Source organism: Cygnus atratus, chromosome 14 (genome assembly GCF_013377495.2).
Source record: "Cygnus atratus isolate AKBS03 ecotype Queensland, Australia chromosome 14, CAtr_DNAZoo_HiC_assembly, whole genome shotgun sequence".
Taxonomy (NCBI): Eukaryota; Metazoa; Chordata; class Aves; order Anseriformes; family Anatidae; genus Cygnus; species Cygnus atratus.
In genome coordinates this window covers 15,890,636-15,917,494 of record NC_066375.1, presented here as the reverse complement: position 1 = coordinate 15,917,494, position 26,859 = coordinate 15,890,636, and the positions used below count along the sequence as shown (strand labels likewise).

Genomic DNA, 26,859 nt, shown 5'->3' with positions numbered 1-26,859 from the left:
TCCCGTGGAAAGCCCCTGCAATATACTTAATTCCTAGATCCAACTGCCCTGTGCTGGACTCCACTGAGGTTATTCCCTGCCTTACTTCTGCGTGTAGCCTGCAGCTCAGCGCCCGGGGCCAGTTCCAGCACTCAGGGACAGTGGTGCCACCAGCCCTGCCCAGCCTCCCTGCGCTGCCGGCAGAAGAGGTGGGTGAGCGGGGAACTGCAGGGGGGTCACCTGCTGGGGACAGTCCAGTTTCCATCGGTCCTTTTCTAGAAGTTCTGCAGCAGCTCTTCAAAACACGTACTGAATGTAAGAGATCAGGCTTTTCCTTATTTTCTCCTTGGTTAAAATATGGGCGGTGTCTTAGCCTGTGCTGAGGATTTAATTGTTCTGGGGTTAAAGTCAGGCTTCTGCTGCAGAGCTTCTGAGCTGAGAACTCAAAAAGCAGTATTGAAGTGGTAAAAACACCATAGGAGAGAGGCATGTGCCAGCTTTCGGAGTGAGACAAGTAAATGCAGCCAATTTATAAATCCTTGACAAATAGGATTTACAATGGAAGTGGCAGTTAAGCCATCATGAATACAGAAGGTGGCCGATAGTATGCCGTAATGCTGTCTGTGCTGTGTTACAGCAGCTCAACAGCGTTGCTACTGGAGAAACTATATTTACAGAAGTTTTACATCTTTAGATGACGGCTTCTGGCAGGTTTTAGTCTAATTTTGTAATTGCATATAAAAAGAAAATCTGCTAGGAGAATTGTGCTGGCTGTACTATTGCATATTCTGCTACAGCCCAGGTCTCACAATTGTTGCAAATAGCTTCCCCCCTGCCAACTTCATTAAGTGAAGAAATCATGTAAATGGAAGTAAAATATTAACAAGCGTTACTTAATGCTATAAATCAGTACTATCAGATAAATCAGGTTTTTTCACCTGTCAAAAATTGGTAATAGGGGAAGAAAGCAGATACCTGTTTGCCTCTGTGGTCTGTAAGGTGGTTTTTTTTGAAGCCATTCCCATCTTAACTCTTGGTCTCTGCCCAGGCAGGCCATTAAAAAGCTGGTGACACGGCTCCTGGGAGGAGGTTTTTCACCTGTCACAGCACTGGGTTTTTCAGTGGGTCAGCAAGTGCTGTGCTTGGAGGAGGCCAGAGATATCGCTGTGAGACCCGCAGGGATCTGGTGCCCCGTTGTCTCGACAGGTTGAGCCTCCCCAGCAGTCCAGTCCGTGGGGGCACCCTTGTAAGATCTGGTCTGCAGTAATTAGAGGCTGAATTACCTTCACTGACCCACACCACCACAAAGGCACCTGTGTTTCTGGGGACATCCTGCAGTGACTGTTCTGTCCCCAGAGCACCTGCTGCCTCCCAGGGCACTTAGCAGCGCCGGGGTGTGGCTGGGTGCAGGCAGTTTGTGTCTTTCAGTCTGTGAAAGCGGTCTGTGGGCAGTGCAGGTCCGAGAGGGAGGGACAAGGTGTGGCCACGCACTCCCCTCTGCAGCGGGTGTCACAGCTGCCCTGGCCTACACCCTGGCTCCAGCAGCAGAGGATCGCAGTGCCACATATCCAAAAATTCCTTTCCATGGAAGGAGGTGCGTTAGCAGGGGGGCACAGGGCCCAGGCAGGGATCTCTGTCCTGGGGAGCTTGCAGCAGCTTGCTTGTCTCCGGCCCCCATAGTGGCACCACACGCCCCTGCCCACGCCAGCTGGTGCCCCGCATTTGAGCGCAGCATCGCCCCTTTGGGGGTGGCCAGCCCCTGCTGTGCCCCAGCTGTGGCAGCCGCCTGCTCCATGCACCCGCAGGGCACAACAGGCAGCGGGGCTCCCTCCTGGTGCCTCGAGGAGCTAAGGCTGCTCCTGCGGCCACAGAGCTCACCCCACTGGAGAGCAAAGTGCTGGGGGCCCTCGAGACGTGGGTGGGTGGCCACGCCACTGGCAAAGCTGGGGACTGCACGGCCACTTGGGTGGGGGCGAGCAGCAGCCATACAGTGGCTATTGGATTACTAAAGCATGAAGTGATCCCCAGCGTCCCAGCCAATTGTTATTTTCCCAGTGAAACTAAGCCACTTCAAATGGACATTTGTTTCTCAATTGTCTCTGATTTGTGCTGTAAAGTAACTAGGTGGGGTTTGCTGGATTTTTTTATTATTATTATTTTTTTCTGCTGCAACAGTGAGGCTGCTCCGGGTGCTGCCTGACCCCAGAAGGCTGTGCCCCCATGCCCATCCAGCACCACCACTGCTGCTGCACAGCGGTCAGCCTCTTGCTCCCACCACTGTAGGGGGGTTCAGATCCTCCCTAAGTGCAGGAAACGGCACCATTGCACCAGCCAAGGTCAAGCCTGTGTCTGGATGAAGCTGAGTGCTTCTGCAAGCCATCTGTAGATGTGTGGTGATGGGGAACCCTGGAGAACTTTGTCCATCGCTGGTACAAGTGGCTTCTCCCCTTGGGGAACCTGTGGTGGGCACGTCCCTGCTCTGCTCCTGCAGAACTGCTGCTGGACAGACGGGCCCTGCCCTGCTGCTGCTTGCACAGACATGCACAATGGCTCAGGGCCCTTGCCCATGTTGTGCCCTGTGCCAGCACTGAGAAGGGTTTGGATCCATCATCTGGAGACCTGTAGAATCATAGAGAATGGGTTGGGTTGGAAGGGACCTTAAAGGCTATCCAGTTCCAACCCCCTGCCATAGGCAGGGACAACTCCCACCACACCAGGTTGCTCAAAGCCCCATCCAGCCTGGCTTTCATAGACTCATTAAGGTTGGGAAAGCCCTTCATGATATCTGGTCCAACCATCCCCCTACCACCAATGTCACCCACTAAACCATGTCCCTCAGCACCAGATCCAATCTTTCCTTAAACATCCCCAGGGACGGTGATGCCACCACCTCCCTGGGCAACCCGTTCCAGTGCCTGACTAGTCTTTCTGAGAAGAAATGTCTCCTCATTTCCAGCCTAAACCTCCCCTGGCACAATTTGAGGCCATTCCCTCTAGTCCTGCCACTAGTTACCTGTGAGAAGAGGCCGATCCCCAGCTCCCCACAATGTCCTTTCAGATAGCTGTAGAGAGCAATAAGGTCTCCCCTGAGCCTCCTCTTCTCCAGACTAAACAACCCCTGCTCCCTCAGCTGCTCCCCAGAGATAGGACTTGTGTTCCAGGCCCTTCACCAGCTTCGTAGCCCTGCTCTGGACGTGCTCCAGGGCCTCAATGTCCTTCTCACAATAAAGGACCCAAAACTGAACACAGTACTCAAGGTATGGCCTCAACAAAGCCAAGTACAGAGTACAAATCATCAATAAAGATATTAAAGAGGATGGGCCCTGACACCAAGCCCTGGGGAACACCACTCATGACCAGTTGCCAGGTGGATCTCACTCCATTCACCACTGCTCTCTGGACCTGGCCATCCAGCCAGTTTTTACTTTAAACACCTCCAGGGATAGGGCATCCACAGCTTCTCTGGGCAGCCTGTGACAGGGCCTCTTCACCAGTGAAGAGTTTCTTCCTAATATCTAATCTAAATCTACCCTCTTTCAGTTTAAAGCCATTACCCCTTGTCCTATCTCTGCACCCCCTGACAAAGAGTCCCTCCTCAGCTTTCCTGTAGGCCCCCTTTAGGCACTGGCAGGCCACTGTAAGGTCTCTATGGGGCCTCCTCTTCTTCAGGTTGAACAACCCAAACTCCCTCAGCCTCTCTTCACAGGAGAGGTACTCCAGCCCCTTGATCATCTGTGTGGCCCCCTCTGGACCTGCTCTAATAGGTCTATGTCTTAGGCTGAGGGCCCCAGAGCTGAAAGCAGAGCTCCAGGTGGGGTGTCACGTGAGCAGAGTAGAATAGTCCTAGTAGGTAGGACTAGCTTACAGCTACTGCAGTGCCTCAAGCCCTGCTATGAGCACACAGTACACCAGAGCCAACTCAGTGTCCCTCACCCGGCCACTTCCCAAGACACTGGCACCTGTCCCTTCACAGTTCTTCTCCACCAGCTGATGTTCCCAGCCCTGCTGCTGGAGCTGGTGGCTGCCACCAGTGGGGCCGTGTTTTACTCCCCTGGCCCTGGGTTGGGCGCACACTGCCACTATGGGAGTGTCTGTGTAGTGTCTGCGGCAGGGTTTGGCAAGCCGTTGTGGTCTGAGTGTCACACAGGTGTTTTACAGCCCCGGAACTGACACCTGGGCAGGTTTCGCTTTCCAAGGCCATGCACGGTGGCTGTTCCCTGCCTGCACATACCACAGGGTGCTTGCCAGGCGGAATAAAGCCCAGCCGCCCCAGCAATCCCAACAGAAGGTTGCAGTGCCATGGGGGGCACGTGGCTCTCCTGCACAGACGGGGGGGCATGTGTTTTGGGAAAAAAAATAAAAACAAACAAATAAATAAATAAGATTCTGATTTGGTTTAGTTGAAAAAAGTGTTGCAGGACATGGAGGTCACTGATAGGGATTTATTCTCTCGCTGGAAGCTTGTTTGCTGAAAGACAGAGATCTTGGTATGGGCACACAAATTGCTGGTGATGGTGCATGCGGTGGGGAGCAGCCAGGCAGCCAGTGGTCCCCCCCCCCCAAGGCCTTGCCCCAACGCATTCAACCCGCACTGGTCCCACGGCCCCGAGGCAAGGTGCAGGCCAGCCAGGCAGCACTGGCTGCTTGGGGGGGGCAGCCTCCCCGTTGGGAGTCACACATGGGTTTCCTGCCTTTTTCAACCTTGTCTTACTATGCTTTCTTGATTTTTTCCCTTACATGCACAATTTTATTCCATGAGCTCATTAAAAACTAGTAATATTGCTTAATAAGCTAATGGGGAGATTCGACTCTTTTTTTTTTCAGTGCTTAGGATAGCATGAAGAACGTGTTATGTTTACTAATGCTGTTGATGATGAATAGCATGGCAAAGGTAGCTTGAAATTTAACATCTGACTCAAATTCAGAATCACCTGCACAAGGTTTTGACAGAAGGTGGCTGAATTTAACTTTCTTCTACGTCAGAAACCTTTATTCAGTTTGACTACTGAAGTTCCCTGACATTTGATCAGCACCACAGCTCCCAGCCCTGTTCCTCAGGAATGTAGGTTGGGAAACAGAAGAAAAATAAAAACTCTGTGGTACTGCAAGAGTGAAACAGTCCATTCTTCCAAGCTCAATTTCAACATATTTTTTTTTAAACTGTCCTTTGGAAACCAATAAAAACTGATGTACAGTATTGGGTGTGGGCAAGGGGCAAGAGCTTTTTTTCCTGGAAGGATACGGTAACCCCTCACAGAAATATGGTTCCTTCAGGTTGAACAATGCCCGAGTTTTTAACCAAAATGAGGTATTTCAGAAAAAATGCTTTTATTTTCTGTCAATTAAATTTAAATGCATTTTTCCTCCTGTTTCAGTTCAGACACCTGAAAAAACCTGTTGGGGGCCGACAGACTGGTACTACATTATCGCAGCTTTTGACATTGACGTTTTGGTGTTTGGTAGCTCACCAAGACTGGCGTGTTGAGCGTTCGGTACCAAAACGCAGACTTTGGATGATATTCCTCAGCAAGAGCCAAGCCGTGTCCAGCCCTCAGAAAACGGCCGCCCTTGGTTCGAGTGGCTCCGCGTGGCCACCGCGAGGTTGTGGCCTGGGGAAAGGAAGGGTCGGGATCCCTCCGGCCACCCAGAGCCACCCGCACGCGTTTATTTCACACCGACACAACCCTACCTCGCACCGGCCGCTGTGACCGAGGCCGCCCCGCGGTCCCCGAGGCGCCGCCGGGCCCTCCCCCGCGTCCTCCCCCGGTGCCTTCGCCGCCATGCGGCCGCCCCCGGCGCTGCCCCGCCGGCAGGGGGCGCTGCGGCCGCCCTCCGCCCGCCTCCGGGGCGGTGCAGGAAGCGGCGGGGCGAGGGGCCGGGCGCCCCCCGGCTCAGCGTTCGCCCGCCCGGGTCCGCCTCCGCCTCGCCCCGGCCCGCCCCCGCCGCGGGGCCGGCGTGCGAGCGCCCGCGGCGCCTCCCTGCGCGGCTGGGCCGGCCGCGGCCCCGCTCCGCACCGCCGCCGGCAGCAGCAGCAGCCCCCGGAGCGCTGCGTGCATGGGGCGGCGCGGCCCGCGCTGGGGACGATGCCGCGGAAGGAGCTGCCGCTGCCCGCGGGCTGGGAGGAGGCGCGGGACTATGACGGGAAGGTGTACTACATCGACCACGGCAGCCGCACCACCAGCTGGGTCGACCCCCGCGACAGGTGGGCTGCGGGGAAGGGGCGGGGGGCCGGGGCGCGTCCCCTCCGGGCTGGGGCAGGGCGCAGAGCTGGGCACCTGCGGGGCCGGGTGGCCGGAGCTGCCCCCGGGCCGCGGCTCCAGCCCCGGGGTCCGAAGGGGCCGGGGGGGCCGCGCTCCGCGGCCTCGGAGCGCGGGGGTCGGCGAGGTCCCCGCGGAGCGCGCTGCGTGCCGCCCCCCGGGGGATCCCCCGGGTCCCGCTGGGTGCAGGTGGGCGCTTTCCCTCGGTGTCTGGCTTTAAAAAGTGGGTGAAGGCACCGAGCGAGGCGTGCTGCCCCGAGCCGGGCTGGTTTCCCAGCAGCACTTTGTCTCGGCGCGTCCCGGTTGCGTGCTGGAGGCAGCCGCAGTGAGGAGGCGCGCAGGTAACTCGGCCCCGGTGCTAGCTCCCTGCCCAAATCAGAGGCTTCCGAACCTGACATGCAGCGCTCTGCCGGCTGAGCGTCCCGGTGACGTTCCCGGACACACCACTCAGAAGTCCACCGCGGTGAGCTGGAAGTTCCAAGCGCTGAACACCCAGTTCCGTGTGGGTAAATACTAGAGTTCCCCCACCTGACAGCGAGCGTTTTCCTTGTTATAGGGTATTTAGCCTGGTTTTTGGATTGTTTATGCTTTCTTCTCTCTGCCTCGACACTTGGCTCTTTAGGGGCTTCCATTGTTTGGGGGTGTCCAACTCTTTGGGATGCCAGTCCTTTGCCTTCTCTCCAGTCCTACGGGGGAAGGCTCTTTGTTGAGCAAGGAAGTGAATGATTGTCCGATTTTACAGGATTTTAAGGAGTGTTCTGCATTCCAGGAATAATCCTTGTGTATCTTGTACACAAATGTAACCTGTTGGACTGCCGGAGGTTTGGAACGCATTTTAAACTGGTGTTTCAGTACTGTGGTTGAAAGCTAAGAACATGTTTCAAGGTGTGTTTTTTAACCTTGATAAAAGTCAATACAAGCTTAAATTAGGAATGCTTTCTTCACGTCTCTCTTTTGTTAAAGAGCATGAAGATGAGAGAAATTTATTAGGGCTAATAGTGGCTTATAAAAATTGTGCTGTGTCCTTGGTTAGTGAGTCAAAGATGACAGAATCAGCTGAATGGATGCCTTCTGCATGTGTGTGTGCTGAGCTATCGCAGAAATGTTGACTGCTCACCACCGTTAAAGGAGAATATTCAAGCATACTTTGATAAGTCCTATCACATGACATATTTGTTGTGCACATAGTAATACACCTGAATACACATGGCCCTGACGAGCTTTGCATCTGAGTCATCTTCCAGTAGCGCTACCGAGAACACAGGCTGAATTACATTCCCCAGCCTCTCTGAAAATCCTCAAGGTTTGAAGAGTTCGTTGGTCCAGCACTGGAAGAACTGTGTCAGAGTTTTCCCCCATCACCTGTGGGACCGTGTCCTTGTATCAGTTACAGAGATGCTCTGCTCTACTTGCAGGAAAAAAAGTTTCTCTTTCAACTAATTAGTACTGTCTGTGAAAATCAGGTGATAAGAATTTCTGAGCAGCTCGAGTCATAGCTGCAGTAGTGAGCTTGGGTTTATGTACTGATCATCCAAGAGTGTATTGTGAGTTTCAGTATTCTGAAGCCTGGAAGAATCTGTAAAGTTGATGCAGCGGAGAGGTTGTTTTGTGCGTTTCCTGCTATGCTATATACGGTGTCTTTGTCCCAGCACAAAGCAATAGATACCAGGAAACGCAGTTGTAAATCTGCAGACTTCGGGGATGTGGAGGAAGATATATGGTTTTGGACTTGCTCTGCACCCCATTGCTTCTCAGTGGCAAGGTTTCAGTGTGAGTGTACCTTTACAACACCTGATGGGTTTAGCGAGCAACAACTGGTAGCTAAAGACAGGGCATGCAGGTTTTCAACCTTCTCTAAATCTTTCATTCTAGCTTAATTTAGTGGAAAAAAAACACGAGCAGGGATAACACCTAGCTTGAGGGCATAGGCTTGCCCATTGTTTTTGCGACAACAGCTGGGGTTGGGTTTGCAGGTGGAGTGGCACCGCTCGCTGAGGGCTGCGTGGCAGGGTACTGCAGCAGCGGCCTGGACGCGGTCGTGCTCACGGGTGTCAAAGTGGGGCTGTGGGCTGTGTGAAGTGAGTGGTGAAATCGATGGGTTGGGTGGTTTTCCAGCTCTCCTGTAGCTCATTTCACCACCTTGGTGGATAGGCTGTTGTTAAAAGGGGCTGTTAGACTTAGCCAGGTACAAAGTGGCCGCCACCCAGGAGCACCTTGCTCTCTCACAGCACTGAGATGAGTGATGCTTGTGCTCCTGAAAGCCTGGCTGAAGCCACTGCGTGCGGGAGCACTTGTTCCTTCTGCCACCTAAGGGTTTGCCAGACTTGCAGGCGGACCTGGGAAGCATGTGGATTTTACAGCATTTTTGGAAACCATCTAAAGATAAAGCATAAGAAGAATTTTGTAACTTAAGCAGTACTGTACCTGTGTTATGGTGTAACACAAGAATCAAGAAGGTGTCCTGTAAGGAAGGATTTCGGTTTATAAGGTGTAAGGTAGTTCTAGTGACCAGGTGGGAAAAAACACTGTTTTTTCTTCATGTCAAAGGAAGCTGGAGTAGATTACTTTTTTTTTTTTCTGAGTTTGTTTTAAATTAGATAATTCAGGACTTGGATACAGTGTACTAGGGGGCCAAGCCTTACCGAGCTAGGGGAAGAAATTCATCATTCCTAGTTTTAAAGGCAAGCCTGATCTTTCAGGCATTCACCAGCACATGTCATTTGGTAAAATGCAGCAGAGCGCTGTCCCAGCTGCTTCCTTGTCACTGAGGATGTGCTGGGGTTGTAGGGTGCTGTACTGGTTACCAAATAGGAAGTAAGAATGGTGTCTCAGAAACATGAGCAGCAGCTGCTGGCTGTGCTTAAACATTGCTGTGAATCAGGAATTGCACCAACAGAGTGCCCCAAATGAGGTTTCTGCTTTCATCAGATGTCGGGGTTAGAGATGGATATCTGGATGCCTGTGGGTGCTCTGTCCTTGGGTTCTTTACACTGTTTAAGGGAATCCGATCTGCCCCAAGCTGTCTTGGAAGAGGATTGCTTTTTCTGTTTTCTCCTTGCCTTTCCACCCTGAGGCTTCCTGAAGATGCCTGATAACCCACCCCATTCTCCAGTTCTTATGTTCTCAAGCTCTTCCTCCTGGCATGGTGGTATAAGCAAGTTTTCCTAGGTTGTTTTAGATGGAGCTGACTGAACTCATTTTACCCCAATCACTGGACTCCCGTTGAGGGTGAGAGATAGCAAAAAAGGAGCACTGTCAGTTAAGCCTGATGAAGGTACTAAGCAGCAGCAGGTGTTTTCAGTTCTGGGAGGTAGTAGTGCCTCAGTTGGTGTCCCTTCATTTTTCAAAGGCTCTTGTTGATAAAGGGTTGGAGCTATTTATTAAATGAAAGCCCAGATTCTGCAGTTGCTCCCTGAGACATCTTCCTACTCCATATGGAGTTTTTTTCCCCACTCTGAACCCACAAAGCAGAACTTCGGTAAAGAGGAGAAGGGGGGAGAGGTTTGCCAGGGTTTGGGGCCAATATGTGTCAATGTATGTGTTGTCACATGTAGAATACTTTGTGCTCCTAAAAAAGTTAGGGCCACCTGTTTACTCATGAATATGCAAGCTTGTTGAGCCTGGGGATCTGACTGAAGAAAAGCTGGGCCTGTTATATATAGAGAGAACAAAATCATCTAGTTGTGCCCTGCTAAGTCTGCCTTCCAGGCTTGATGTGGAACACTGCAGAATGGTTTGTCTCTTCTGCATTATTCTGGTGTTGAAGCTTTCCATGCCCAGTCTGCTCTGTGCGCTTGGTCTCTGAACTTCCTGTATTAAGGAATTAAAAATGTGAGCATCATGCTAACATTTCCTATGTAGATGTCTACTATTTGGATTATGTCCCTATAGCATAACTACAGTCATTAGAATAAAGCTAAATTTAGCCAAGTAAAGTGTGGGAGTTCTCGAGAATAAAAGGACTTGAAGGGAGAGCACTGAAAAGCATCAAGAATAAAAGGAGCCATACTTTTCTGCAGGTGGAAATCAGTAAGTGTAAGGAGAAGAAGAAAAAAAATCTCGAAGCATTCTGTGGGTTTGTCTTTCATCATGGGCAGCAGCATGGGTCACACTGCTGAAGGTTGCTGCCTTGCCTGCTGTTACCTTTCTTTACCGATAGCTAGCCCAACGCCCTGTCAGATGTATGTGATCCTGCATCTTTCTCATGTTTACCTTCCCCAAAATAGAAGATTCTTTATTATAAGGAACAGGCAGTTCAATGTATATCCAAAAGCCAGCGATAACCGTTTTCCCTGAGCACAGGACCGAGTGACAGAAATGCAGCCTTTGTAGTCATTCTGAGTGCCATCTCTGGGAGCGGATGTGTTGATGTGTGGGACTGGTGCTGTTCTTAGGACGTTTTTCCACAATAAGTGGAAATTAATGGGTTTATATAAGTGCTAGTATGTAGGGAGATGAAGGAAGGAAGGAAGATTATTGTGACCATTTGGTTTAACTCACTAGTTCCAAAAGTCTTCCAAGGTGAATCAGTCCTGGCTGCAGCTGTAACTGGTAAAAGCGGTTTGCAGACAAAATCATTCAGACCTCTTCAGTTACGAGAAATACTTTGGATTTTCTTGTAAGACTTACAAGAGAAAGCTTGTGGTAGAATTCAGCTTAGCATGGGGCGTTAGCAGCTCCTCGTGCTGGTGCCTGGAGAGGCTGCAGCAGCCAGAGGCGCTGTGCTTCCTCTCCTCGTGGCGTGAACTCGCGTCAGGCTCCGCAGGGTGGCTGGGGGCAGCAGGAATGATGCTTCTCAATAAGATCATCACCGCTGAAGGCGTGGTATGCACTGCTAAAGGTGTGGTACATACACAGGTATGTTGTGTGAGAGGATGTCGGCAGTGACTTCAGAACTACCGAAAGACCCATTTGATCTTACTTCCCTATGGAATGTGAAAAAAATGAAAAATGGATAGCTTTGTTCAGCTCAGCAGCTTTTTAATGTATCTTGGGGAATTCTGAGTTTTAAAGGACTAGATTTGTTTTTGAAGAAATCTCTGTAAATCACACTGTTTAGAAATTTGTAGGTTGAGCTTCGTCTTCTACTCTGGCACGGTCATTTTGCTCACAAGAGGAGTCCTCAACAAGCTGTCAGTCTTTCTGATGCAAAATTAAAGTTAGTGATGCTGCCTCAGACTGGAAACTTCCTTGACAAGGGGATCAAGAATTTCATCTCCATGTAGGTCATCTACTTTCATGCCAAAGTAGTCATCTGTACAGACATGGCAGAGAATTGGTTGTTGCCGTGTTGTCCACCTGGGGCTCAGCAGCAGTGCTGATGGGGACTGCTTGAGCTGCTGCTGTTGGAGTAAAATTCTGTGTCTGCAAGGGGTGAAACTTCTCTGGCTGGAAAATGTTGTGTTATTGTCTGGATTTGTTTTATAGAAACAGCTGATCCCAACTGTGGTGGTGCAGAAGGCTTGCTGGCATGGCTGGGGCCGAGTGGCAGGGCAGGAGGTAATGGTGGCACGGTGGCTGTGGCCGTCACCTGGGGGTGCTGCCAAGGATGTGCGTGTGCAGTGGCCCCACGTTTGTCACCTGGCCAGGCTGTCCCTCAGCTGAGGTAAACACCTGGGGAGGTGTTGCCAGCGCTGGAGGTGCTTGGCTTTGCTGTGATTTCTGACCAGGTTCTACAGGCAGGGGGCCTTTTCACCTGCTGCAGCCCCGCAGGGTGTCCTCAAGTTGTCATTTGCGGTGGTTTCTTCATAGTTAGTGCAGCTGTGGAAAGATGAGTTTGCTACAAACTTTGTGGTACCCAAATCTGGTTTTAATTCTTCTAGCTTGTGCCAGAAATTGTACTGGAAGACATGGAGAGACTTGTCAGAAAAAAAACAACCCACAACCTGTTTAATGAAGTAACTTGTACGTGAGGAAGTGACCTGTGCTAGGTAGCTGGGGGCAGTCCTGTCACTGACCTGCCGCAGGGGTTCTTATCTCGGTGCCCGAGGAGCCCATTAGTAAATGATTGATTTGCAGTCTGCACTCCCGAGGGTGCCTACTTCACGGTGTGGTTTCTGCGTGCGTGGCGAGACGCAGCCGATGTCCCTGCCAGGGTCGACACCTCCTGGGCTTGATGTGGCACGTGGCTGTGTCGAGCATGGGAGAGCATCACACATTCTAAAAAGAGGGTGAGAGATCCTAAAGATGGTTTGCAAGTATTGCTGGTGCTCTCCTGTGCAGTGGCTGGTGGCCTCAGCCTGGTGGCATGGACCATGCCACCAGCAGGCTGAGTTGGCTGAACAATAAATGAGCAGAGGTTCATTTGGTGGGTGACAGCAGCCAGGCAGAGTCAGGTGAAGGTGTGTAAGTGCTGCCACATACACAGATCTGAAAGCTACGTAGATCAGCCACTTCCTTAGAGAGGAATACCTTTTCTGCTGGCTGGCTGCCATTCAGGAGACCTGCTCAGTAAGGTTACGTGCTTTGCTTGTGGTAATGAAGACTTAGCTTTAACTGCTCAAATAAAACCCAGAGTTCTTGTTCACAGAGCCTAAGGTTACTGCTCCCCCCACTTTTAAGCTGCATGCATAGATAATTGGCTGAACAAACAACAGACAAAACTGCTCCCAATAGAATAATAACTGCTTTTCACTGCCACTCATCCAGTCAAGTGACATCTGGAAGACTCTTTGGGTATTCACAGGAGGTTTGGTGTGTAACAGGAAGATGTAAAGAAGCCAAATCCTGCAGCTGTCAGTGTTCTCTGGCTTTTTCATGCTTTTGGATGTGTTCTGCTGGCTTGGGTTGTTCTGTTTGTTCTAGTACTTATGGCTTCCACCCCAGCCACTACGTTCTGTAACGTAAATACCCAACACGTTTAAAAACAAAACAAAACAAAAAAAAAAAGATGAATTGCGCTCTCAATCTTACAGAGATGCTGTGGGGATTAATTAGTTCTGGTAAAGTGCTTTCTGGCTGAGATGCTAAACTGATGTTTTGGGACTAATGGTATTGTTTGGTGAAACTACTTAGTTCTCCTCCAATGTCTAATCACTGCTGTAGAAGAATTTACTCTGTGGAGGAAAGCTATTGATTTAAAGCATGCAATAAACAGTATTGATTTGCACGAAGCAGTCATTCATACCAGTTCTATGCAGAGTTGAGGCGGACAGTGGTCACAACAATTTTGAACTCAAGTCAAAGTGAAACTATTGCTTAAACGGCCCCGTGGCTGCTGGCAGATCTCTCCTATGTGACTGCTAACTGGCTTAATGCTTTTGTGCTCGGCCCGGAGCCATCCCCGCTGGGGAAGGGGCTGTCAGCTGCCTCCCCCTCATGCAGCCTGTGGGGCCAGCAGTAGCGGCCGTGGTGATCTGGTCCATGCGAGCAGCATGGGACAGCTTTGGTAGCCCCCAAGCTGCCCTACAAAGCTGTGCTGATGGGCAGATAACCACGGTTAGCTTTGCTCCTGTCAGGTGCAACTTCTGACTCCACGAGGCGACGGGGCCGCTGCCAGCGGGCATGCTGCTGGCCTGGTGCGGGGCCTGTCCTGCACCCTGGGTGCTCGAAGCCCTGGTGGTGGGACTGTTCGGAGGATTGGTGTAATTCCCTCCCGTGGGAGGCAGAGCACGTGGCACTTGGCCAGCTGCAGTTGGCAGCGTGCAAGGGAGGAGACGCGCGGGTGTGGGCAGGGCTGGGGACCGGCACCCAGGAGCGAGATGGCCGCTGCCCTGTGTGGCAGGTGTGCCAGGTGGCAGCGGGCTCCTTGCTGCCCATGTCACAGCAGTGCACATGAGTGAAGCTGAAACCGCTGCTTACCTTGCTGCCGCTTTTACGCAGGGGGAAACCTTCAGCCAATTTCGCCTGTATAGCTCCGAGGGTTCACTTCAAGTCAAGGATTTCTAAGGCCACGTGCGTGTTGTGCTTCTGCAGTTTGTCATCGATCTAGAAGAGGATTTGAGTGCTACTTTAACTGTGCGCACAGGGTCAGGTCCACGCTTAGTGATGCTGCTCTAGTTTTTAACAGCTACAGGATGGTTGCAGTGCTCTTTAGACAGGCTTTGGCTGTTCCGGTCCAACCTTTGTGCACAGTGGTGCTGTTGCGGTTCTTCAACATCTGATATCTCCATCTTTAGGTTACTATGTAGGACATCTGTTTTGGTGGGAATGCAGTGCCTCAGCTTGCCATGGTGCTCCCACAGCAATGGCATCAGTGTTCTTTAGGATTTCTCCCAATGCTGTCTAGGTCTGGTGGACAGTACTAGAGGTAGCGATGCAGCTCCATGGGATGCTGTTGCTCTGACCGAATTCCTGCATAGCAGAGAGGGAAACTTTTCCCAAGGGAGAACTTGGCATGAAAAATAAGCCTTTTAAAGGCAAAATTGTAAGACGTACCTAATTTAGGATCACCTGTATTGTATATAGCATTCCAGACGAGGCTGTCGTAACGAAGTGTGTTTTTTAAATTAAAAAAAAAAAAAAATTAACATGAATAACACTTTTGTATTGCAGAGTTTGGCAAGGTTAAACTTGAAATCAAATGAGTACTTTGAACAAAGGTTTTTTTGTGGGAGCATTCTATGTGGTGATGCTCAGGTGTATTTGATTAGCAGCATGTGTTAACCCTGCAGAGGATAAGGAGGCTCAACTCTTCCGTTCAGTATGATGGTCATCATTTTTCAAGATCTGATCTCTCCAGTCCAGCTGTCATTTCAGCCACTTGTTTAGATTTTTCTGAAATTCTGTGAAGTTCTCTCTACATCCAGCTACCCTAAATATCTTCTCAGTCAGCAAGGCAGTAAGCCAGGCTTGCAATTTGTCCTTTCTTATGTCATTGGTATTTCACGCTATGCAAGATCTAAGCATCAAAGGTAGATGTTCTGTTGCTTTGACAGGGCATTGACTATTTAGTTCTCATATGGAAGCTTAAGTAGCAGGCTTTAGGCTGCTTAATAGGCAGTTCTCCAGAAGGAATTTTTCCAGTTTTATAGAAGAGTGCAAATTGATCTGCTAAAGAGATCACCTTGCTATCCTAAATCTTCTCCATGAGTGTTATTCTGTCTTTATTTTAACCTACATATGCAGGAAGAAGAAACATTGTGGCTGTTACTATATCCTTGCTTCTTGTGGCACTGAGGTTCTGCAAGATACCTTAAACTTCCTAACTTTATCTTTTTTTTTTTCGCTTTTAAACGATGAATATAAGAGATTCTGGATTTATCTTGAACCTACTGTGTAAGATACTGGTGTGATATCTTTTCGTCTGTTACGGTTGTCATTCCCCTGTTTAGTTCACGCTTGAGCTCAAGCTGCTGCTGTGGTACTGTGTGATTTCTGTGATCTATGTCTCCTCAACGCTTGTTAGTTTTCCTCTAATGTGCTACACTGAGTGTTGGAACATCCTTCTTTTCATGCTGTTTTGAAGTGGTGCCTATCCCCCTTGTTCCTGCTGTCTTTCTCCAAAGTCTCCCTTGAAGTCTAATAAACTGCAATTCCTTGTGGAAGTTCAACCTATGAAGCTGGGCCAGAATATAATGCTGGAAAGACTTGAGTGATAACAAAGCTGGCATTAGAGCTGTAAACCTCCCTGACCTTCTCAGAAGAAAATTTCAGACTCGGTGCTCACCTGCATCTTTGTCACTGCTGCTCTGCCATACTGAGCAGTCTTCGTCTGCTCCTCCCCTCCTCTGTCCCCCCTGTCTTTGATAGCAAAGGGGGACAGGACCCAGCTGAGACTGCCGGTGACACCTCTTGCAAGCTGTTTGTTGCATGAAGAAGCTCCTTCTTTGCTGTCTTGGTGAGAGGCAGCATCGGATCCAAGGAGCTGTCCAAGCGGGTGTTTCGTGGTGAAAACACTAAAGGGTGGGAAGTCAGTTCTGGTGGGAAGTCAGCTCGTCAACGCCCTGCTCAGCGTGCTCCATCTTTTAAAGAAACGTCTGTCCTCTTCCACCTTAATGTTTTGCTACTGGATTTGGGCAGCTACTTTTACTGAAGAGCAGCTGCACCTGGTGTGCTCTGCAATAAACTGCAGCTCTCAGCTTGGTTAGCGTGGCGAGGGCTTGCTCTGCAGGCAGTTGGGGTGGTCTGTAATTCTGCATAAAGGCAGGTGTCCTGTCATATGCCATCTGGTAATTCTTCAGAGAAGATCTGATAGCATTGCTAGTTCCTCATGCAACTGGCTCACTAATAATTAAATTTAGAAGGTTTCTGCCGTCGTGGTCTCTCATTGCTTGATGCTAAGAAAAGCATAACCTGAATCTAAATACTTTCTTAAGGCACAGAAACTATCTTGCTTGCTGGTTTGATCTTTTATAGTCCTTGGGCATAACTTCCCCCTTCTTAAGCTTTCCTTCTCTCTTCGGAGAAGAATCTGTGGGAGGACAGGGAAGAGTGTGTGGCCTAGGAACCTGGCTCGACTGTTTGCAGGAGGGTTGTATATATAACAATCTCAGTTTGCCAAGACAGATTTTCAGCAGAACAGATCGCGCACAGTTACGTCCTCCACTCAAGCTTGCTTTCACACATCTTTGTAAATGCCACTCTTATCCGTAGAGCAAATGTTCTGTGTTGTATTTTCTCATCTTGATTTCTCTATTTGCCCAGTAGTCTGTAGCTAATACCCCAACTGCACCATCTTTTATTTTCTAGTTGCCTCCCAGATGCAGGCTCCTGCTTTGGGTGGTAGTTCTGATGAACTTGGTGGCATCTTCAGCAACTTAGATGGGATGATGATCCTTGCTAGGTACGGTCACTATGGTTTTTCATTCAGGGACTAGTCATGATTCTTCCTTTCCAAGGATCTTCTCCCTGAGCTTATTACCAGAGGAAGACGTGACAGCAGCCGAGCATGCTGCAGCTTACAGTCTGGTTTAGGCGTGCGAACAGGCAGTGATTATTTGGGGGTAGGAGGAATTTCTCGTATCAGATCATGTTCTGTCGTGTTCCTGCAGGAGCCCTTGTGCTCTCTGCTGCGACTCAGCGGCTGCTCCCGTTTTCCAAGCAGAGCCAAGTGACACCAAATCCTTGTAAGAGGAAGGCAGCTGGTGCTCTTAACTCAGTGCAAAGAGGTTTGCTGTGTAGTAACAGGAATGAAAAGAGTGCAAGTGGTTGTAATGCACACCTGTAATCATTCTGCATGAAAGTCTGCTTGTGACGCTTGCTTCTGATTGAGCGCTGTATGTTGGTAAGTGCTTCTTTGCCATCAGGTTTATTGCAGAATAGATTTGCAATGAAATAGCCTAAATTAAACCGTTTTAACAAAGATCTTTAAAGGCGTTGTTTTAATTATTTCCCTGAAGTAGTTAGGTAGGTGTGTGGCAACACCCTCCTGAATGACAGTCGTGCACCTTATCAGACACGTTGAAGACAGGCTGAAGTGCTGTTCCGATCCTGCTGCTTCATGGCCAGCCCAGACACCTGATGACAGGTATAGAAATAATGGAGTTACATCAGAACTAAGGGTTTTGCAATAGCAGGTTTAGTATTTGTGTTGCTTCCTACATGCTTATGGAGGGTTTACGTCCCCTTAGCTAGTATTTTTGCATTCAGAGGCAGGATAGTAACCTGTCACATCATGCCTTTGCTCACCACTCCGATGCATGTTGCTTACTGCACCCGTCCCTGGTGTTCCTGATGGCTCGTTTTGGAATTGCTCCTCCTCGTAGGTGTTTGAGCTCTTTCTCTTTCACCCTTCAGTTTTTCCTTGGGAAGAACATATAAATAAAATACGTCCATGGTGGCTGCAAAAAGCCAGCAGAGAGCTGCAGAGTTCCTTTCTCCCCACTTAATACTTTTTTTCTCCGCAGTGGTTGCCATTCCTGTTTTCTCTCTCACAAGTTGTGTAACACTGTTGATTTGTTCTCTTATGGCCGTGCTTAAAGGCTGCTTAAAGCCTTTCATAAAGCATGCATTCTGCCTTATGGAAGAAGGAGATTTACAGAGGTTTAAAAAAAGCAAGAAATACGTTGTAGATAATAGATTCTGAAAATGCAAATTTGTTCAAGCACCTCCTTAAAAAGAAGGGAGGGAGGAAGGGAAGATTAAAACCTGTGTTTATATACATATAGAAGCTAGAGGCAAAGCAATCCATTCATAAATATACAATGGGATTTATGTCATGGTGAGAAGTGCTGCATGCATATTCATGTGTAATTTGCAAATCCTTTAGCGATTAAATACTTTACTGCAAACTCTCTAGAACTAAACCTTCTTGTTGAAATGATGTCCAAAGGCTCTAATGCTTCTCCAGTGGAGGGGAAAGGCCGGGTGGTGTAATAGATCTGATGCTCTAATTTTCACTCTATTAATAGGGTTTTTTTTAGTGTGCTTTTGGGTGTTATTTTATTAGAATAATCAGTAAGCCATGAACAAAATGTGAAGCAGAGACCTGCAAGAAGCATTGTGAACCTTAACATGGTAAGAAAACCATGGAAACTTGGTAAGATGCTTTTCTCAACTGATTTTCATGTCAAATATTATTGTCTAAACTTTCATGTCCTGTATATAAGGTCAGAGGCAGATGAGTAATATAGCTTGGGGAGTGCTGTTGTTGGAAAGAAGTAGCCTTTATCTAAGTGAAGTGAATCACCTTTAAAGGATGGAGCCTTGGATCTTCACATAACACACAAAAAAAGCTTACTGTTGCTGATGCTTTTGGCTTTTCAAAGCCTTGAAGTGTTACAGACTGTGCTCAACTTCTGACATGAGGGGAAGAACAATGCTGCTGTAGGAAAGCTGTTTCCTGTGACTTGGGCTCTTAGGGCCAATGAGCCGTGCTGGGTTAGGGGTGCTGTGGCTGGCTCGCCTTGCCCTTCAGCCCCACCGAATGACACCATCGAGGGGAACAGCAAGCAGGCACCAACCAGCAGGCTTGGTGCAAGAAAAACAGAGACCAGCACAGGCCTCTAATACCAGTGTGGTAGGTGAGAGGGGTTGGGGACCTGTCATGTGGTTTTGATGCATGCTGCACGCCTGCCCTCACCTTCCTCAGGGTCCTGCACCGCTGGAAGTACCAGGGCTGTGTCCTGGGTAGGGTCCTCAGCTGCTTTGGCTGCACAGCCAGAGAGCACTGGATTGCCATGATGACACGTGTTCATATTGCTACAGCCAGTTGCCAGAGCACCATGACTTTTATCTGGAACAGCAGTGTGTGTTGCTTACTGCACCCATCCCTGGTGGTCTTCATGGCTCATCCTGGAAATGCTCCTCCCTGTAGGTGTTTGAGCTCTTTCTCTTTCACTCTTCAGTTTTTAATTGGGAGGCACATATAAATAAAACACGTCCATGGTGGCTGGAAGAAGCCAGCAAAGTTCCAGTGCTCTTTCCAACCCACTGAGGTTAGTCCCTTGAAAGTCAGGTCTGATTTAGCTTTCCTGCTTCTGTTTTGTTACAGCCTGCTTCTGGGATGCCTTGATTCAAAGGAATGAGAAAGCAGGGCAGTGCACTCAATTCACTAAGGACTATATATGCATTTTTTCTGGCTTGCACAGGTGTAACCAGGTGCCCTTTCAGTCTGTTTGCTTGTTTTCTCAGTCGGTCCTAGGCAGATTCTGCTCCTTGGTGAGGAGAGCCAAGCCCCGGGTTCGCCTTGCTGTCTCACGTAGTGAGCAGGGAGGCCGCCAGCAGAGGTGATGTCCTGTTGGTGCCTGGGGGCTCTGCTCTACAAAGCTGTACTGGAGTTGATTTGCAGGAGCGTTTCTAGGTAACTGGAAAGTTGTTGGTTTTACAATGAGCACAGAGAATTCCTTGCCGTCTGCTGTGTCAGAGCATCGTAACGTCTGAGCTGGTGACTAGTCATGTAAGGAGGCCAAAATGCAGCACTCGGTACTTGAAGGGTGTAAATTACTACTTTAGCTTCATAGAAAGGACAAAATTGGAGTAAATGAACCTAGTCCTTCTTTAACAGGACCTTGAGCGGGTGAGTCTTTGACTTCCCAAGGTGGATGCAGACAGGGAAGTGGCTGATGTGTGAAACATGCTGCTGCTCGTTACGGTGAGGCTGCAGAGTTGTTGTTGTGACTATTTCTATTGTATGTAAGTGAGGAAGAATAAAGGGATTAATTTATCAATAAATCTCACTATTTTTGTAGTGAGCACTGCTGCTTGTTTTACTCCTGACATTGCTTGCTAGACTCGCTGTCTGCATAATTCTTTTGAGTAAGGCTGGATGGGATGTGTTTTTTATTATTTTAATAACCATAAGTGGCTGCCTCTGGATCTATCTCCAGAGCACAGCAGACCAGCAGACACTGCATACGATTTCGTAGCCACTTGTCCATGTGCTGGCAGAAGAGCTTGCTCCTGGCTGTGGGGCACTGCTTGCCCTGGCAGGTGAGTTCCTCGCAGCAAGCAGGGTTTGTCGGGGCAGCGGTGCCGCTTCTGGTTTGTCTTTCAGAGCAGACAGCTTAAATATCAGACTGATGTGTTCTTGGTGCTGTGGGCTGTAATTCCATCTGCTCCCACACTGTGAAGGTGACACCTGACGGGGTGTTTGCTGCTTGCTGGATGTCCTTCCCGGATCTGCTGTGTGCAGGTCTGGAGGGCGCCATTTTGCCGACGTGTTGGCCTTGCTCAGCATGTGGCTGCCCAGGAACCCAGCAAAGCACTTAGTGTGTCAGGAAAAAAAAGTTGTTGGGATTTCAGTGCGATTTCATTCATCCCAGGCACTGCAGTCTCTGCAATATCACTGCCCTTTGTCTTCTCTGGTCTGGAACAGTGGAAGCTTGTGTTTCTGCCATTGATTTGGCAATTACTAGAAGGACGTGGAATAAAAGGGCACGATTAATGGAAGAAGGGAGGAGTGTTCAAAGACCTCTGCCGGTAAGGTCTGTGTTTTTTATAGTTCTGCAGATCCATCACTGACTTGGGAACTTGATAGCGAGCTGGTTCTCTGGGTCGTCAGGCTGTAGGTTCGCTTAGAGAGACTAGACAAGGTCAACAGGAATATTTGGTTTGCCAGAGGATTTCAACTTGGGCTTTGCAGACTAGCTGAACTATGAATGATGATTTATTTAGGTAATTGATCAGTAAATGTAGGTAATTGATCAGTAAATTAATAGACGTATTGAGAATTATGTTTATGTAGATCAGTGTTTGGTGATGGTTACAACTATTTGCTGAAATAATTTCTGGCACAGGAGGTGCATGTCAGTCTGGTGCTTGTGGTGAGGTACTGGGCTGAGCAGCAAATCCCGAGCTGTGAGCTCGCAGGGTGGCTTTGCAAGCCCAGATCTGGGTGTTGTAAGTGCCATGTAGGATTGGTTAAACACAGCTTGGATTTAAAAAGCAAGGTGGAGACTAATAGCTGGGATGCGTTAGGTCATGGGCCTTGAGGAGGGCAAGGGCTGTGTTCTGACAGCCCTGGTTATGAAGAGGCTGCGGCTGGGTCAGGCAGGACACGGCTGTGTGGTGCCGGGGGTTGAGAAGAGCGAGCGCTGGGAGCCCTGTCTGTGGCTCGGGGCTGCGTCCATCCCTTTCCTCTTGGGACTGTGCATGCTGCTTGGGGAGACGCTGGTGGTGGCCTGGGACATCGCACCCCGAGGGAGGGAAGGGAGACGTCTGGTGCCTCAGACCACCACCGGGCTCTGTGACTTCTGTGCCAGCAGGGCTCATGCTGTGGGAGAGCATGGGGTTATCAGCACCGGTGTCTCCTGGATACATACCCTGGATTAACTGAGGAAGCTGACAGGAAGGAAGTACATCTGTTGTAGACAAGCAGGTGCTGCGGCTTGATGTGGCTTAAAGGAAGATCCTACTATAGCCCACTAGGTTTGTGGGGTCTCGGCTTCATTCTAGGAGCTTGTCTTGACCAGCTCGTATCTTCCATAAGAAACTTGAAATTCTTTAAGATTTGGTGCCTTCTGCTGCTTCCCCTGACTTGTGGGGAAGGGAAGCTTGTGGAAATGGATGTAGTTTAGCTTGGCTATTGCTAAGCCCCTGGACAGCGTTTTATGCCTTGTGCACCAAAAGCTTCAAGTCCTGATTTGGAGTTCATTTTAAATGATAATTAGGCTAAATTGCAAAGCATAGGAGGTAAAAACAGGGAAGTCCAGTGCTCAGTACATCCCTTTGGAAGTGTGATGTTAAGGTATAGGTATATGATCCCTTAAGAAAGGGGTTGCCATAGGATGGAGCGATGCTATGGGGATGAAGCCAGTCGGATTAGGGGGACAGAACTTGCTGCAGGTAGTATCAGATACTTGGAGGTCTGAGAGGCTCAAGTGAAATCCTCAGCAGAAGAAATTCTTAAAAAAAAAAAAAAAAAAAAAGAGAAATGTCAGAAACATCATAGAATCCACAGAAAACATAGCTATTGCTGTCAATTTTCATATAAAAACCACCCAGGTGCTTGAGCCCAGTAAAACGACACCCAAGTGGAGTGCTGAGCACAGGTGGGCTCCTGCCTGTGCCTGGGGGCTTTGTGCCTTTCTCATTGACCTCGGCCATTGGTGTGGGATCGGGCACCTGCACGGCGCTGCTGGAGACAGCGTTGGCCCTACAGGAACCTGTGGGAGCAGGGTTGAGTGCTGGCAAGCGAAGACGAAATGACCCAAGGGGACACACGGCCCCTCAGGAGGCCGCCATGCCGCGCGTTGTCCATCTGGCAAGCGCTGGACGAGGACCAGCCCAAGCAGCGAGGAGCGGCTGCTGCCATAGGAACGGGGACCCCACGGGGGGGCCTCGGGTGGGATTAAACCCTTGGGAAGCCGCGCTGAGGCAGGCAGAGCTGCTGGCTCGGGTGTCGAGCTCTTTGTCTTCAGGATCACCTGCACCGCCTGTTTTTCCCCCTCACTAAAGTCGTTTTTATAACGTACGGCTGAAACACTGCGCTGTACCCTATTCTCAGATGCTGGGAGTGGGGGGAGGAAGGGGAGAAGGGGTTTTGAGCGCGGTTGGGAAAGCTCGATGTGCAACCGGGGTCACACGCAGCCAGTCAGGCTCTCGAACGGCCCAGCTTTGTATTCAGATAGGCTGGCCAGCGAGCTGCAGACATTCCAGATACTTGTGTTCGTTTCGGCTGTATCTAGGCACACGGTCACAAAGAGCAAGATGCGTGCAGTGAAGTATAAATCCCGTGCTCTAATGACTCAGAGCGCCGCGGTGCGTGCATGCACGCCGAACAGATGGTGTAATTAGCTCGCCTTGTGCGCGGGAACCGCGTGCGGTTCTCCAGGAGGTGCCCAGAAATGCGGGGTGAGGAGGAGCACCTGCAGGTCCTGGCCTTGCTGGGCGAGGCGCAGTGCCCTGTCCAGGGCAGCCTGCAGGCGGCAGCGCCGAAAATGGGCCCACTGTCAGTGCACGACTAAAGCCCTTGTCTTGGTCCCTCGAGCTTGGCTGGGTTTTGGCCCAGCTGCGGCCTTGCTCCCAGGAGTAAGGTGTTTCTGCACCCGGGGAGCCGGGGCTTGGCTGCTGTGGAGGAAGGTGACAGGTTGTGCTGGTATCCAGCAGGTGTGCGGGGTGGGAACACGTGCCAGAGCCTCAGGCTGCGTGCTTGGGATTTCACCGGGGCCGGGGAGGAGCCGGGAGGGAAGGGAACGTGACCTTGAAAATCCATATTGAGATGACCAAGTGCAGCCAGTGAGCATGTTCTTGTGCGCAGTGGGCTGCATGGCCGCCACAAGCGGCTCCTGGTCATCCTGCAGGAGGTGGCTGCAGGGTGCCCGGCTCTCCCCGCAGCACAGCGAGGTGCTGCTGTTGTGTGGAAGTCTGGGGGTCCTGCTTCTAAAGCTGGCCACTGTTGTGCTCCTCGTTTATAAGTCATAATGAGCCTAGAGGCATTAGCAAGGCCGAGCCTGGCAGCTGGAGGAGCTGGGCCACTTGAGAAGACCAGCTTTAATCAGATGCCGTGCAGATGAAGCACACCCAGGAGCTGGGTGCCCAGAAACCTGGGGAGCAGCCAGACAGCTCAGCACGACCAGCAAGGGGGCTGTGCTTTCCTCCCCGGTGCTTTTGCTGTTCCTGACCCTCTCCTTGTTGCTGGTGGCTATTGAGTGCTGACAGTCCTGGTAACACGGCTGTGAATTAGCTCCCATTAAAGTCTGGGTACTCCTCTGTGTTACTGAGTGGGAGAGATTTGGCGGGTATGATAGGAGAGAGGAGCTGCAGAGAGAGGACCAAGGGCAGGCTGTGTAGGGTGGAAGGTGGGAGAGCTGCTTTTTATGGGAGCAAGAAGCTATTCCCCTGGCCCAGCTGCCAATGTGTTGATGCTGTAGGGCTGACACAATTCTCCCTCCCTCCCCTGTACCAGCACGTGTTCTGGTACAGTCACATGGGGGCTCAGGTTAAGGCATTGCACTCCCAGCAAACAGATTCCTTTTACTAAAACTTTTTTTTTTTCATTTAATCCTGAAGCACGTCCCAGAAAAGCATATAGCTTCAGAGTACAGATAAAACAAGCCTTGTAGTATGGAAAAGAAATCAGCACTTACTACTACTATGAATATGTGCTGTGAAGTGATAAATGCTGCGTTCTTGAGGCAACGAGCATCGTGACAGCCTGACTGTGACTGTGGCACTTTCAGAGCTAAGACTGCCCTACATTTTTGGGAACAGATACTTAAAATTCAGTTTGTTTTCTCTACAGGGATAGAATAGCAATCTCTCTCCGTGGCTGTGCGAGCTTCTGTGGTATCTTCTGTTAAAGGAATTCAGATGTTTGCTAGTGGTTTTGCTAGATGGCTTCGATGTAAATGCTTCCCTTACAGCACTCAGGTGGAAATGTCTTCTCACTTACCAGACTTACCAGTTTTGGAGACTTGAGATGTGTGCTAGGAATTTGGACACGTGCTAATGATCTTTGGAAGTTTGTTTTCAGCTGGTACTGAATAGTGTGGCCTCTGCTCAGGGAGATGGAAATGGGCTTGCTCCTGCTGGTTAGCCACCAGTTACCAAGCAGGAACTTGGTAATTACGATAGGAAGCCAGCCAACACTAGGCCGAAATATTACCGTTTAGTGTGAAATAAGGTGTCAGCCCTGTTCAGTGTTTGCGGTACTGCCTTCCTTTTAGGAGGTCAGCTGAAACAGATAGAAAGAAATGGAAATAGCACCAAGCTGTGTGTGATCCCACAAATATCTTCAATACAGCAAGGCAGCCGGGTGGCAGGGAAAAATACTGCTGGATGCCACCTGCATTTTGGGTGCAGCTGCACTGTATCTGAACTCCAGTGTGTCTCAGTTTCTGGTAATGTCCTTTACCAGCCTCATAGCTTGCAGTCACACACTGGGTCACCAGCACTGCTGTTTGCTGTGGTGTGTAGTAAGCGAGGTGCTCGTGTGGAGACGTGGATGTGCTCTCAGCGCAGAGCTAGAACTGAAACGTGAGCAGCGGTAATGAAGCTTTTATGCTGAGTCCACACTTACTGGTAAGAAATGCTGTGCACTTCTGAGGGATAGCTAAAAAGCCTTTGATACTTGGTGGCTTTGTAGGGTCCTACAGGAGACCAGGCACTTCAAAAAATAAAAATTTATATGCTTCATTAGGTAGCAACTTGGTTAACTGCCTTGGGCCAAAGCATGCAGCAGTCTCTTCTGCACAAAGCCTCTACAAGAAAATAACTGTGTCGGTTCCTCCATTTGGAACAGATGACAATTTAACACCCACATGCACACACACTTAAAGATGCACCTTGCTTTTTTGGCAGCCGGTTACAATTTGTGATCAGGGTATGGTTCGTTTTTCATACTTAACTACTGGACCTTTCTATTCCCATCTTCTTGGAACAATTGATACTGATCGAATCCATAAGCTTGTGCTCATAAGGAGCCTTGGATAATGCTCCTCACAACAATATTTGGATTGTGAATGGTTTGGGGAAATTAATTTTCATAAGGAGTCTTCCCTCAAATTCTGAAAAATGGCAAATGTTGCTTCTGTGATTTGTCTTAAAATGCTTTAAATACTGAGTGTGACTGCTCATCCTGGTCAGGAGACAAGGTAAAACTCAAAATGTGGTGTGACTTGTAGTAAATTCATGAATACTGTCCCCTTTCTCAGTCTTCTAGAAAGCTGTGGCAGTGTTGCAGAGTCTTGAATGTATGCTGACCCAACCCCATATCCCTGCTCCTTCTCGGTCTGAGCTGTGGTCCCTGGGTGTCTGTCCCATGCTTCTGTGCATCAGGACTGTGGTCTTTCTCCCTGTGCCGGGTACTCGGGTCTCCAGCAGGCTGCCTGTGCCTCTTCAGACCCGGCAGAAGGACAGCAAGTGGATTTTAAGCTGGGTGAGATGGGCAGGCAAGGGCAGTGCAAAGGGTTCTACAGCTTCCACCTGAACACAGATTTACTCTGTTGGCAAAATATATTGATTGTGGATCATTCAAAATAAATTAAATTATGTTTATAAGAGCAAATCAATTAAACTCATCTGGTAATGTGAATCTCACTCTTCCTGCCCTCAAACGAGCAAGCAAACTTCAACAGCTGTTGGTTTGTATTGACTCTGTGCCACGGGTGGAACAGGGCTGTTCTGGGCTTTGTGCGGTTCTGTCTGCACGCGCAGCCTGGAGCTGCTGCTTTCCATAGCCTTACTGCTGGGTAAATCGAGGCTTTGTTCCTCAGGATGATAGAGGTGATAAACCTCTTCTTAGCCTCGTGCTTTTATCTTGTGCTTCTTATTTATCCCCTAAAGCTTTACTCTCCCGTGGTAG

General features: G+C 49.6%; 1 protein-coding gene across 1 annotated transcript in view; it reads left to right on the top strand.

Moving 5' to 3' along the window:
* Positions 1 to 5,934: 5,934 nt before the first annotated feature.
* WWC1 (WW and C2 domain containing 1) overlaps positions 5,935 to 26,859 on the top strand; it is a 70,679-nt gene continuing 49,754 nt past the window's right edge. Inside the window, exon 1 of the mRNA XM_035562943.2 lies at positions 5,935 to 6,181. Coding sequence (XP_035418836.1) covers positions 6,063 to 6,181 — 119 coding nt within the window. The 5' untranslated portion in view covers positions 5,935 to 6,062. The remainder of the gene's footprint in view (positions 6,182 to 26,859) is intronic.